General features: G+C 41.5%; 1 protein-coding gene across 10 annotated transcripts in view; it reads right to left on the bottom strand.

Moving 5' to 3' along the window:
* Window positions 1-5355: 5355 nt before the first annotated feature.
* LOC146205934 (oxidative stress-induced growth inhibitor 1-like) overlaps window positions 5356-10708 on the bottom strand; it is a 148011-nt gene continuing 142658 nt past the window's right edge. For all 10 annotated transcript variants that reach the window (XM_084590600.1, XM_084590598.1, XM_084590599.1 and 7 more), the window contains one exon: window positions 5356-9355. In XM_084590600.1, coding sequence (XP_084446726.1) covers window positions 8366-9355 — 990 coding nt within the window. In that variant the 3' untranslated portion in view covers window positions 5356-8365. The remainder of the gene's footprint in view (window positions 9356-10708) is intronic.

Genomic DNA, 10708 nt, shown 5'->3' with positions numbered 1-10708 from the left:
GTCAATTTTCACGGCAATAGGTATTGCCAGATAAATTGCTTATGTGCTGCCCTTTTCAGGGGTGTACGCTGTCTTTCATAATTTAATTGTGACGGGAAAAATCTACTCCACTTAGTAACTCTACAGCTCGTTATGTACATGGATCTTCCATGATTGCTTGCTGGTGTAATCCTTATAATTTCTTGAGTATCTTATTGCTTGAGTATCTTAAAACACATTCCACATAATTTTTTCGGTACTTTATTCAACATTACTTTTTTTTTAGCCACATTCATCTAGTGTTTACCTCGTGCTAACAGGAGATATTCAGAGAACTGGATTGGTGAGAGAGAGAGACAAATATTTATTCAGAGCAGGCGTGAAATATTCGCCCTAGGTGGGCAGCCTCCTCAGTCCAGGAAGCCGTGGATCCGAGCCATCTCCCGAGTCCGGTTGACCAGACTACGCTGATCATCCAGGCTGGGGCTTGACAGCTAAGTCTCCCACTACTCTTTAGTTAAGTCCTTGATAGTTATGGTACCATGTGGTTCCTTGCATCCCCACACCATGCATCCCTACATACTTTTATACTCAGTTGGATTGGGGAAGAATTGAGTATAAAAGTTAAGGATAATAAAGTTTGGCAGAGATACTTAAGACTGCTTACATATGAGAGTGCGAAAGCATGATAACTATGAATCATGACTATGCATAATATTTGTGCATACATACTCTACACTTTACTGTACTGTGAACTGCAAACTGAGTGGCACTAGTTAGCACAAAAGCTGGTGGTAGCTACATCTGTGGCACACAATTCAGCCAACCAGTCAGTTTCCAGCCATGTCATTTACCAACTACCACCTACCAGAGTAATGTTTGTGAAGAGGACCATGATGTATGCTGTCCACGTTGGCAGAATGACATAGATATGAAGCCTCATTTTAAACAAGCCATACAAACGTGCCTAGGAGTAGTATGTCTGACTCAGGTTCCAAGGGTCCCGTTGAGCTTGATTCCCATTTCAAATGTGCTACTCAAGTTTACTGTACTGTAACGGGATACCATTAAAGACCGCATTCTGCAGAAGATACGGTGTTGGTGACATTGTGAGCAAAAAATCATGCTCATATGGCTCTTGCAGGTGATGTACATATACAGTATGTACTGTTGCGAATTTGCAGGGTCACAGCGGAGCACCAGAGCAAGATGACCAGTGTGGCAGGCTCCTCATTCTCAACAGCCCGTGCCGTGCTTGCGCTCGGAGCATGCGCTGTACATCTTTATTTTCCTCTAACACGGGCTGGTAACGCTGATCTCAGCGCCTCCGCGTCGGTGGGCGCTATAGTACAAACATTACGCATAGTCATGGCCCATAGTCGTAGTCATGACTCAAAGTCATTATAATGCTTTTGCCAAGCACCACCTACCAGAAACATGCTTGTGATTTACATACCATGAATGCAGCCACCGCCAGATTTTGTGCTATGGAACATATAATGCTTTCGCATATAGAAAGGTCTATGATGCTGATGTTTGGTGACTGGGCAGAATATGCGAGCAGGTGTCATTGGGGTCTGCTTAGGCTCTTATTGATTCACGCAAGATATTTTGGATGTTCAGATATTTCTTCTTTTTTTAACGTGATGCCATTAAAGGCCTCATAAAATGATGCTCATGGCTGTCGCAGGTGATATACATATAGTTAGCAGGTTACATGGCAGAGCATTAATTCTTCGATGGGTTGTGGGACTTAATGAGTGCACATGATATCACAAAGTTTGAGGAAGCTGCCAACTCGCTCATTTGAGGTGGGACGGTGGGATAGGAGTCAGCCATCTAGGGCTTATGGATGACAAGTCAGGTACACTGATTCAGGCCACGCTGGTACAGTCTTTGTCAAAAGTATACGGCCCAAGAAGTTTGTTTCTAGGCACTGTAACGCAGCTGCTGGCAGCAATACTGGAATATGAATGTATGCTAGAGGAGAATGAGGGTGAGATTTGTCACCTACGAGATTTCGAACACTAGAGTTGCTTTACGAGCCTCGTTACTGGGCTTGGAACAAAAATCCTTGGCCTGTATACCTTTGACAAAGACTATACATTTGTACAGCTTGGTTGGAGCAAGGCTTGTATTTCGGGTGGCTGCCTCTGACCGATAGCTGGATAACATGGTAGCTTAAGACTGTATGCTAATTAGAATGTGAGTGATATTAGATGCACAAACTAAGGGATTGGTAATTCAATGAGCAGAGACTAAAAATACACAAACGAGGAACTGCAAGGGGAGCCGCAGATGGGAGCTTTGTGTTATTGCATTAGCTCCTGCCATGTCGCATGGTCTCGTAACATCACACAACCTGCTGGCCTGTCAATGTCCGGTCATGTCATCTACCAGCTGCCATCTGCAAAAGGCATGCCTGTGATTTTGTATAGATATATACCCCTTCATTCTATGCCTGCAAAGCCTAGAGTAGCATTATGTTGCTAGGGATGTTTAAATTGCTGAGCTGTAGGTTAGTGCTGCTAGAACTTCACCTCGTCTGTATTCGTTATACTACGTTCTCTGTGGCACATTTTGAATGCCCACGTAGCAAAAAATTGGAAAATGTGTTTGTAACCTTTGATTTTCTAATGGAATCACCTTGCTGTAAATAACTCAAGGAACAAACTATAAGGCCTAGACATACAAAGCAGAATTGTGGGCTTAAAAGGTAATAAGAAGAAAACTAAAGTAATGTTCAACATTCTCATATGGCAGTAACAGCATACAATAGGCAATGAAGCATTGGAAGTGATACCAGAATACATCATGGTTTAGGGCAGTTAATGACTGCAGATCCAAACCACAAAAGTGAAATAACTGGAATAAAAAGGACGGGGTAGAAGGCCTTTGGCAGGTACTTTAGGGTAATGAATGGCAGGTTAACTAGTAAACAGAATCAAGAGTAAAGTGCAAAACAGTTGTGGCTTGCCAGCACTTGCCTATAGGGAAGATACTTAGAGGGTAATAAAAAGACTTGAACTTAACAGTACAGCAAGCTATGGTAAGGATAATAAATGTCCGTTTCATGAGAGGCGAGCAGAGTGCACCAAGGAACAAATGGAAGTTAATTATATCCTTGTTGGAAGCAAGAAAGAGTGGGCACGGGTAGACCATGTAATGCGAAGGGATCATAACAAGTGGCTAAAATAAATCATTGGTTCACAGGAAGGGAAAGACGCAGTACCTGTCACACTTGTCTCTGTGGACACCTGAACCGCACCATAAAGGAAGGGAAGAAGGTGGGTGGGAAAGTGTAAAGAGAGAAAAAGTGCCCATAGTAAAGGTCTATAGAGTAATTTCGACTATATGGGAATCTTTAACGTGCACTGACATCGCACAGCACACGGCCGCTTCATTTCGCCCCCATCGAAATGCAGCCGCTGGTGGCCTGCGTCGGTTGGCTGTACAGCAAGGAAGACATTATGTACATTATAGTGTTTAATAATTAGACGATTAATTTACTAAATTAACCAACTTCTTAGTTATTTTAACAGCAATATTATATTGCTAAATTCAAGGCTACAGCAGTATTAAAAGTGAGTCCCCTCTTTGAATTTTCTTTGACATTATGGCTTGAAATATCAAACATCAAAAATGGCACGAGTCTCGCAGCTCACAGAGTTGGCTTTCATGCATTATACGTTTATAAAATGGCATCGCTGGGCGCAGTATTGTCGCCAAAATTATGTAAACTTCTGCGCCACCAAACACACAAACATTATCTGTATTTGATGCATAAAAAATGCAAGCAACATATCATAAACATGCGGTACATTAAAGAGCTTTCAGGTGCCTGTTCTTGTTTATTTCAAGTCACACTGCTGATTCAGATTTAAAATGGGGACTGACCATTCATGGTGACTGCTTTCAATTTAGCAACACAGCACTGCTCTTTAAATCAAAAATAAGAAAGTTGGTTACTTACGCTTAGTTAATTAAACATTTAATCACCGAGCTCTGTAACGTACATAATTTCTACCTTGCTTTACAACCCACCCGCACATACTGTGCCGAGGTGTGCCTCATGGTAACAAAAGTCTGTAAACAGTAACAAAAAGTGTTCAATCATTCACAGTAATTTATCTCCAGAGTTACCACAGCACCATTGCAGGTAAACCAGCGGCTTCTTAGGCGTTTTCCATTAATCCTAACACCCAACTCTTGCAAGTTTAAAAGATTTTCCGGATACTTTCTCAATGTTAAACAGCAGAAGCAAAGTGTGTTATTGTGCCTGAAAACACCCACATTCACCTTGTGGTTAATGGGCCTGTTATCAGGTGGGCCAGAGAGTAGGTGCTTTGGAAAGGGCACATAGGTGGGCCTTGCAACATGTATCCTCATTTAGTAGTACTTCAGTGTTTTTGAGGCAACTATTGGACATTTGCAAGAAAGTGCACTTGTAGGGGAAATGCAGTGCAGCACAGCTGTGTAGTGTAGTAGCACCACTGTAACTTGAACAAGCACCTTGCTGTGCTTCAAGCAAGTCTTGAAACTGTCAGATTTTATCAAGGAGTAGACAACATAATGGAACAAGATGCCAATGTGTCAGCCTTCCCACTATGTCCTTCGACATGTACTTACTGAACACCCTGAAGAAAGCTAGCTGTGCACCTTTTTTCTCTCTTTTTCCAGTCAAAACAGTCATTTCACTGGTTTGCATCTAGGAACACACTCAAATCAGCTTGCACTAATTGCAGTCAAACTGAATGGTTTACCGGGATGTAAAGCAGTTGGAGAAAGTATTTGCTAAACTGTGTTCTGGCACGTAGTCGATATGGGACCCAAAATAAAGTATACTTACTTGGTCACATTCAGACAACTGTTCAAATCCAGTTGTGAGCATTACTTGTATTGACTTCGCAACTTGCATGATAGCATGTTAATTCTTGCTATACAAGCAGTCAGAGGCTGTTTATGGCTAGCACCACTTTCAAACATGTTTAAAGTAACTCTGTTGTTTCATTTGAAAGAATAAGTAAATATTCATGCATTGTCAAGCAAAATAGCAAAGCATCAAAATTCCTTCCTTAATGTACTCCTGGAGGGAAACGACCGTATATTTAAAGAAACTTTGAGAACTCAGAGATCTAAACATTGTTTATTGCATTTTGTATGCACTTAAATTCTAGCTTTATCACAAGAGAAGTGCCTTAAATATACCTTCCTGCTCTCATGATTATCGAAAATGATATCTCCAACATTATATCGACCCTGGAAGGCAAGTTCTAGGTTACATTTGTGGTGAAGCTATTTGCTTGACTTTCTGCAGTACAATTTTATCTTAGCACAGCCTGTTGGTTAACCCAAGATACTCAAAAACAATGAGACTAAAAAAACATATGATTTATTACACATCACATGCAGAAGTTCACACAACAGCAGATAGAGCTGCCAAGAGTTTTCTCTGTTTCTGCATACCATAAATAAAAGCCCTGAAGCTTGCCCAAAAGGTATATACAATGCCTCATACAACTTAATGAGTAACAATAGTGTATTTTATTGTTATATAACATACAGCCGTAATGGAAATTCACTTCAGAGTTCTATATATTTTTGCATTAAAGCAAAATGCAACAACTGAGGTCAAGAGAAATTTGCAGGGTTTCATTTTTCCATTCAGCCACATGTGACCGGTAACAGCACACTGCAAATATGCACAGTTTGAATGATTAAAGCTCCACATTTGTTTTCTTCATAAATTAGCATACCTGAGGCCACTAGTATTGTCATATAGTGACCACAAGTAGGACTGCACAAGAATGAAGGGTCAAATCAATGAAGCCCTTTTTTTCTACATTTTTGACATCAATACTAATCACGTCGCGTCACATGTCCAGCATTTGTGGTAGTAATAAGTTGCGGTGAAACAACTCTACAGAGACCTGTTGCAGATGGCACAGCTGCAGTACATAGGAAAACTCTAATTCATCTATGTAACAATAACATTTTGGGGCATTACATACTGCTGCACAGTTGATTAAGACCATAGATAACTATGGATAAATAAAACTGTTGTTGCTCTACTATTACCATGTAAATGCTTCCCCAAACAGAGTAAGCTGTCAGACAGCGAACTAGATTATGCAGCTACATGCACTCAGCACATCCTTGCAAGACACCAAAGGTTAAACTGCAGGCTCTGCTGCAGCGACCACGTTTCAGTGGAGGTGAAACGAAGAGGCGTCCCTGTGCTGTGCGATGTCAGTGCACGTTAAAGATCTCCTGGAGGTCAACATTATTCCGTAGCACTTCACTACGGCACTTCTTCATTTTTTCACTACCACCCCCCTCTCTTCCCTCAAGGTAGGTTCTGATGTCCACTGAGAAGTGCGACAATTTCTTGCAGATGAGCAACTAGATCAGGGCTGTCATGCAGATACTGTTTAGCTTACAGATACCATGCAAAGTGTTTAATATAGACCCTTTTCCTATTCAAATGCAAACAAAGTTGAATCTGTATACTAACTTTCAATGCTTATACATCATGTTACCACAGGATGCATATTAACACTTTGTGCATGATAAAACTCTTGAGCGGTGCATATACTTCCTACTTTAAGCAGTGGCTGTGCAGCAGCATAGTATTTACTTGCAGCCACAGGTGTACAAGTGCTTCACAGTTTGGAAAACAGTTTGTTGCTAGCTGCTCAGTGTGTACATGTGTGCATATTGCACCATTTAAATAGTGGTATACATTGTCACCTTTTGCTTTCAGTCTTGTTCAGTCCTTTAGTTCAATGGAAGCATGTTTTCATTCGTCAGAGCTCTTGAGTTTTATATTATACACAGAAGGAGCAACTACATTTTGTTATATAAAAAACAACTTAAAATAATTTGTTATAACTGCTCTACAGGGGAATCCTCATTTACTACTGCACCTGTGGATGAACACTGCTGAATGATCGCTGCACGAAGAGAATGTACGCCCCTTCATGGTTGTTTGACTTGCACAGCACATGCTTCAGCACTAGACAGCAGTTTTCAATGGACTGAAACATTATAAAAATGATATCGTAAGTTATATCACAGTTTTCTTGATGCTATGCTGTTCTTTCGTAATGCTACAGCAATTTGACCAGTGAAGTGCTCCAGTATAGCACAAGTGGCATAGGAATTGTCATTGTAGTGAAATTACATCGTAAACATTGAGCAGGTGAGACAAGCATTCAACACCAGCCGTTCCAGAACAATAGGTATATCAGATGTAGTCACTCAGCGTAGATTTTCCAAGAAAATAGTGGATGCTTATTTTTGTGGAAAGTATATATTTGCTTTGAAAGTGCAAGCACACACAATGTATGGAAGTCCAGATAATTCTCTCGCAATACATTGCACTTGAACAAAAGATGGGAAGGTGGCACAAGTGCATCATAATTCAGATAATATATGCCTCTCAGAACAGACTACAGGTAAATTCAGACTTGACTCCTTGTGTAGGCCAGTACACAAATTCTATATAAACTGTCAAACGATCAGTGACAGCTCTAATATTTATACATATTTATATATATAGATATATCTGTATGTACATGTAAAGCATTTCCAGTGCACGAGTTTATAGAAAATGAGCACTGGTTTATCAGTGCCATTATCAGCAGACTGTCTGTTGTACACTTGAATTTGCATGCATGAACTGACCTTGCAGTTAGCAACTGAAATGCCTGTGTATTTTGTTTTGTTGTGAGACCAATGACTCATTCAAAAATACAATGATAGACATACTCCAAAAGTAATGTTTAAGGTTAAGGAAAAAAAGATGATAAAATAAATAAACATGGAAGTGAGAATAAACAACTGGCTAGCATTATAACCGGAGTACCTTTGTCTGACATGGCGCCATTTAAAACACAGCTACCTTCACGTATGCGTCACACAAGCCTCTGCCTGAGCTGACAGCATAGAACTGCAACAATCACTAATGACACCTATATCCGTCCAGCTGGCCACACGCTACTGCTTTCAAATGTCCGAATAAAAAAGCAGAATTATGCAGCATGCAAATGCAGACAGCACACCAGACCAAGCACAAGAATGAAAAAAACAAAAACAAAAATTCCAGTGGCCTTTTAGCAAAAACTGCCAAAAAACAGCAGTAGACCTAGTAGATGAATGTACAGACTAGTTTCTACATTGGTCATGTACTCAATGCACCATGAAAGGGCTGTGCCCACTTGGGCAGAGCCAACCCATGGCTCTGGGCCCATTTACATGGTCATACACAAAAATGTGCAGTGACATGCCGTAGCCCAATTTGTGGCAGCTTGGTAGCTCTGGGGGCCTTGAGTAGTGGCCCCTTTAAGGACCGTTTTTTTCTTGTAGGTCAAAAACACCTAAGTGCCTAAGTGCCACCCAAGCCCCTACAAATCTGTGATGTGACAGCCAGAGCACCTCCCTGGAGAAAGCGTACAAAATTGTCCCCAACCAGGGGACCCAGAGCATATACGCCTTTGAGGGCCACAGTTTCGTGAGTGTAGGGGTCAATCTGAATTGGGTTGGCTCTACAGTCCACCTGCAGCCCCGCTACTAGGCCCAGCTGTTGTCCTGCCATAGGAAGAAAGTCAAGGTTGGGGTGGGACCCGATGAGCACCAACACGTGAGAGATGTCACAAATTTCTGATCCACAGTCCAGTTCCATTCGACCGTCAGCATGGATGCAGCGTACCTGGCAGTGTGCGTAGGCTTTGTATCCTGGGTAATGCTCAGCCGAGGACATCATCTGATGTACCTTGTGGTATTCTGGGTACATAGACCGTGGTAGCTGGTTAAACACCAGCTCCCGGTCGTCTACTTTTTTGCGGAACACGTGACAAACATCTACACCGTGGAAACGAGCTGCAATCACAGCATCTGCAGCTGACAGTCCACTTCCTACCACAGCCAATTTTGTGATGGAGCTCTTGGTGTCACGCAACAGAACTTCCAACTGGCCCAAGTCGTGCGACACAAAAGGCAGATCCTCGCCTGGCACACCAAGCTTCCTGGGCGCATCGTAGTGTCCAGCTGCCAGCACAACATGTGGCGTGACGTAGCAGAAAGGGGTCCCAGTCTGTTTGTTTGTGCCTTTAACTTCCCACAGGTGGCCTCCCTCGGGGTCGTCAATAGGCCGCACTGACTGCACGCAGGCAAAATTCTGGAAGTAAGGCTGCAGGCCTTTGAGGTCGACATAGTCCCGATAGTACTGGGCCACTCGCTGAACTGACACACGGTTCTGGCAATTGGGGGAGCCCTGCGGTGGCTGTGGCTTTGAGGAGTCCCATTCTTTGAAAGTCAGGTCTGGCAGCTCCATCCATGAGCCTAGGCTTATGGTCAGGATGCCACCATCCATCCTCTGCACAAAGCAATACACCAGGAGTGAGTAAATAAATTAGCTCACATGTACATGGTAATAGAAACCTTTCCAGGGCAGAATCAATATAGGTTTGTGAGCCTGATTTTATGTTTCGCAGAAAGCTGTTCCTGCAAGACAACACCAAATCAGCCCATGTTATTAAAAAAAAAACACATCCTCCTTCAGATATAAACAAGACAAAAGCAACCACATTCTTTTAAGTAATGGTCATTATTTACCTATACCAAGCACACTACTTCACAAACCTTTTCAGATAAACTTTAACAATAGTGCCCATTTTTAAAAATTAGTTTTAATCTGCTTAGACAAGGAATTCAGTACCATATTTTCTCGACTAAGATCTGGAGACGATACATATCTAAAAGCAGGAATTTCACAATGTGGAGACTACCTATGAGGGAGTGAACAATTTAATTTTTTTTAATATAACTTGTTAAAACCAAATAAGCCTTGCCTGGCTTTCAATGTAAAAAAAAAATAATAAACAGCCTATTTGCAACTGGTAATACGCAAGCAAGTGCTGCGAGCAGTGGCTGGTTTATATTACTAACCTACACTCATATATATTACATACCTATAATAATCCTATTTTTACAGCATGCCTCTGCTGGCACTTCATGTCTAGTCCCTGTTGTTACAGCTAAGCTGTGTATGGGCACCAGTTGCCTATTTATTTTATTCAAATAACTCAGAGCCTCCTTTTACATAGGAGTATTGTGTGAGTGGGACCTACAAATGAAGTATCACAATGTAAGAGGAATAGAACAAATAAAGAAAAATGTTACACAGTGATTAGCAGGAAGTATTGAGCACAAAACACTAAATGGTAAAGAAACAAATACAATCAAGGCTACATGGAAATGGCACACGGATATGAATTGAAGCTAACAAGAGGACATTTATGTGGACTTTATACAATGCAAAAAGTCATTTTTCTTAAGAGTGCATAGATCCATGAGATTAAGCAATTATGTCGGTCAACACACCTCTTAACCCTGTAGTATCACATATTTGTTGCATCATCAGGAAGTTTATTTCAATGGCTTATGGCACGTGGGAGGGCAGACTAGTTAAATGCTTTGCTACGACCAAAAATGTGTGTCAACCTATTGTTGATTGTCAAGATGATGAGATGCACGGCATGGCTGAGACAAAGGCAACATATTTCCGTGAGGACTGAATGCCACTTTATGAAATAAACAAAGAAGTCCAACATTTCAACGTGATTATAAAGATGGAAGAGAGAGCGATAACTTGATGTTAGTCACCCTGGAATGAGGTTATAATGCGAGCGATGAAGCGTGCAGAGCCGTTCTGTACAGATTCAAGACA

The sequence above is a fragment of the Amblyomma maculatum genome, chromosome 1, assembly GCF_055883805.1.
Source record: "Amblyomma maculatum isolate TAMU_Amacu chromosome 1, ASM5588380v1, whole genome shotgun sequence".
In the NCBI taxonomy this organism is placed as follows: Eukaryota; Metazoa; Arthropoda; class Arachnida; order Ixodida; family Ixodidae; genus Amblyomma; species Amblyomma maculatum.
The sequence above is the reverse complement of the archived record's forward strand: the minus strand, read 5'-3'. Positions and strand labels throughout refer to the sequence as shown.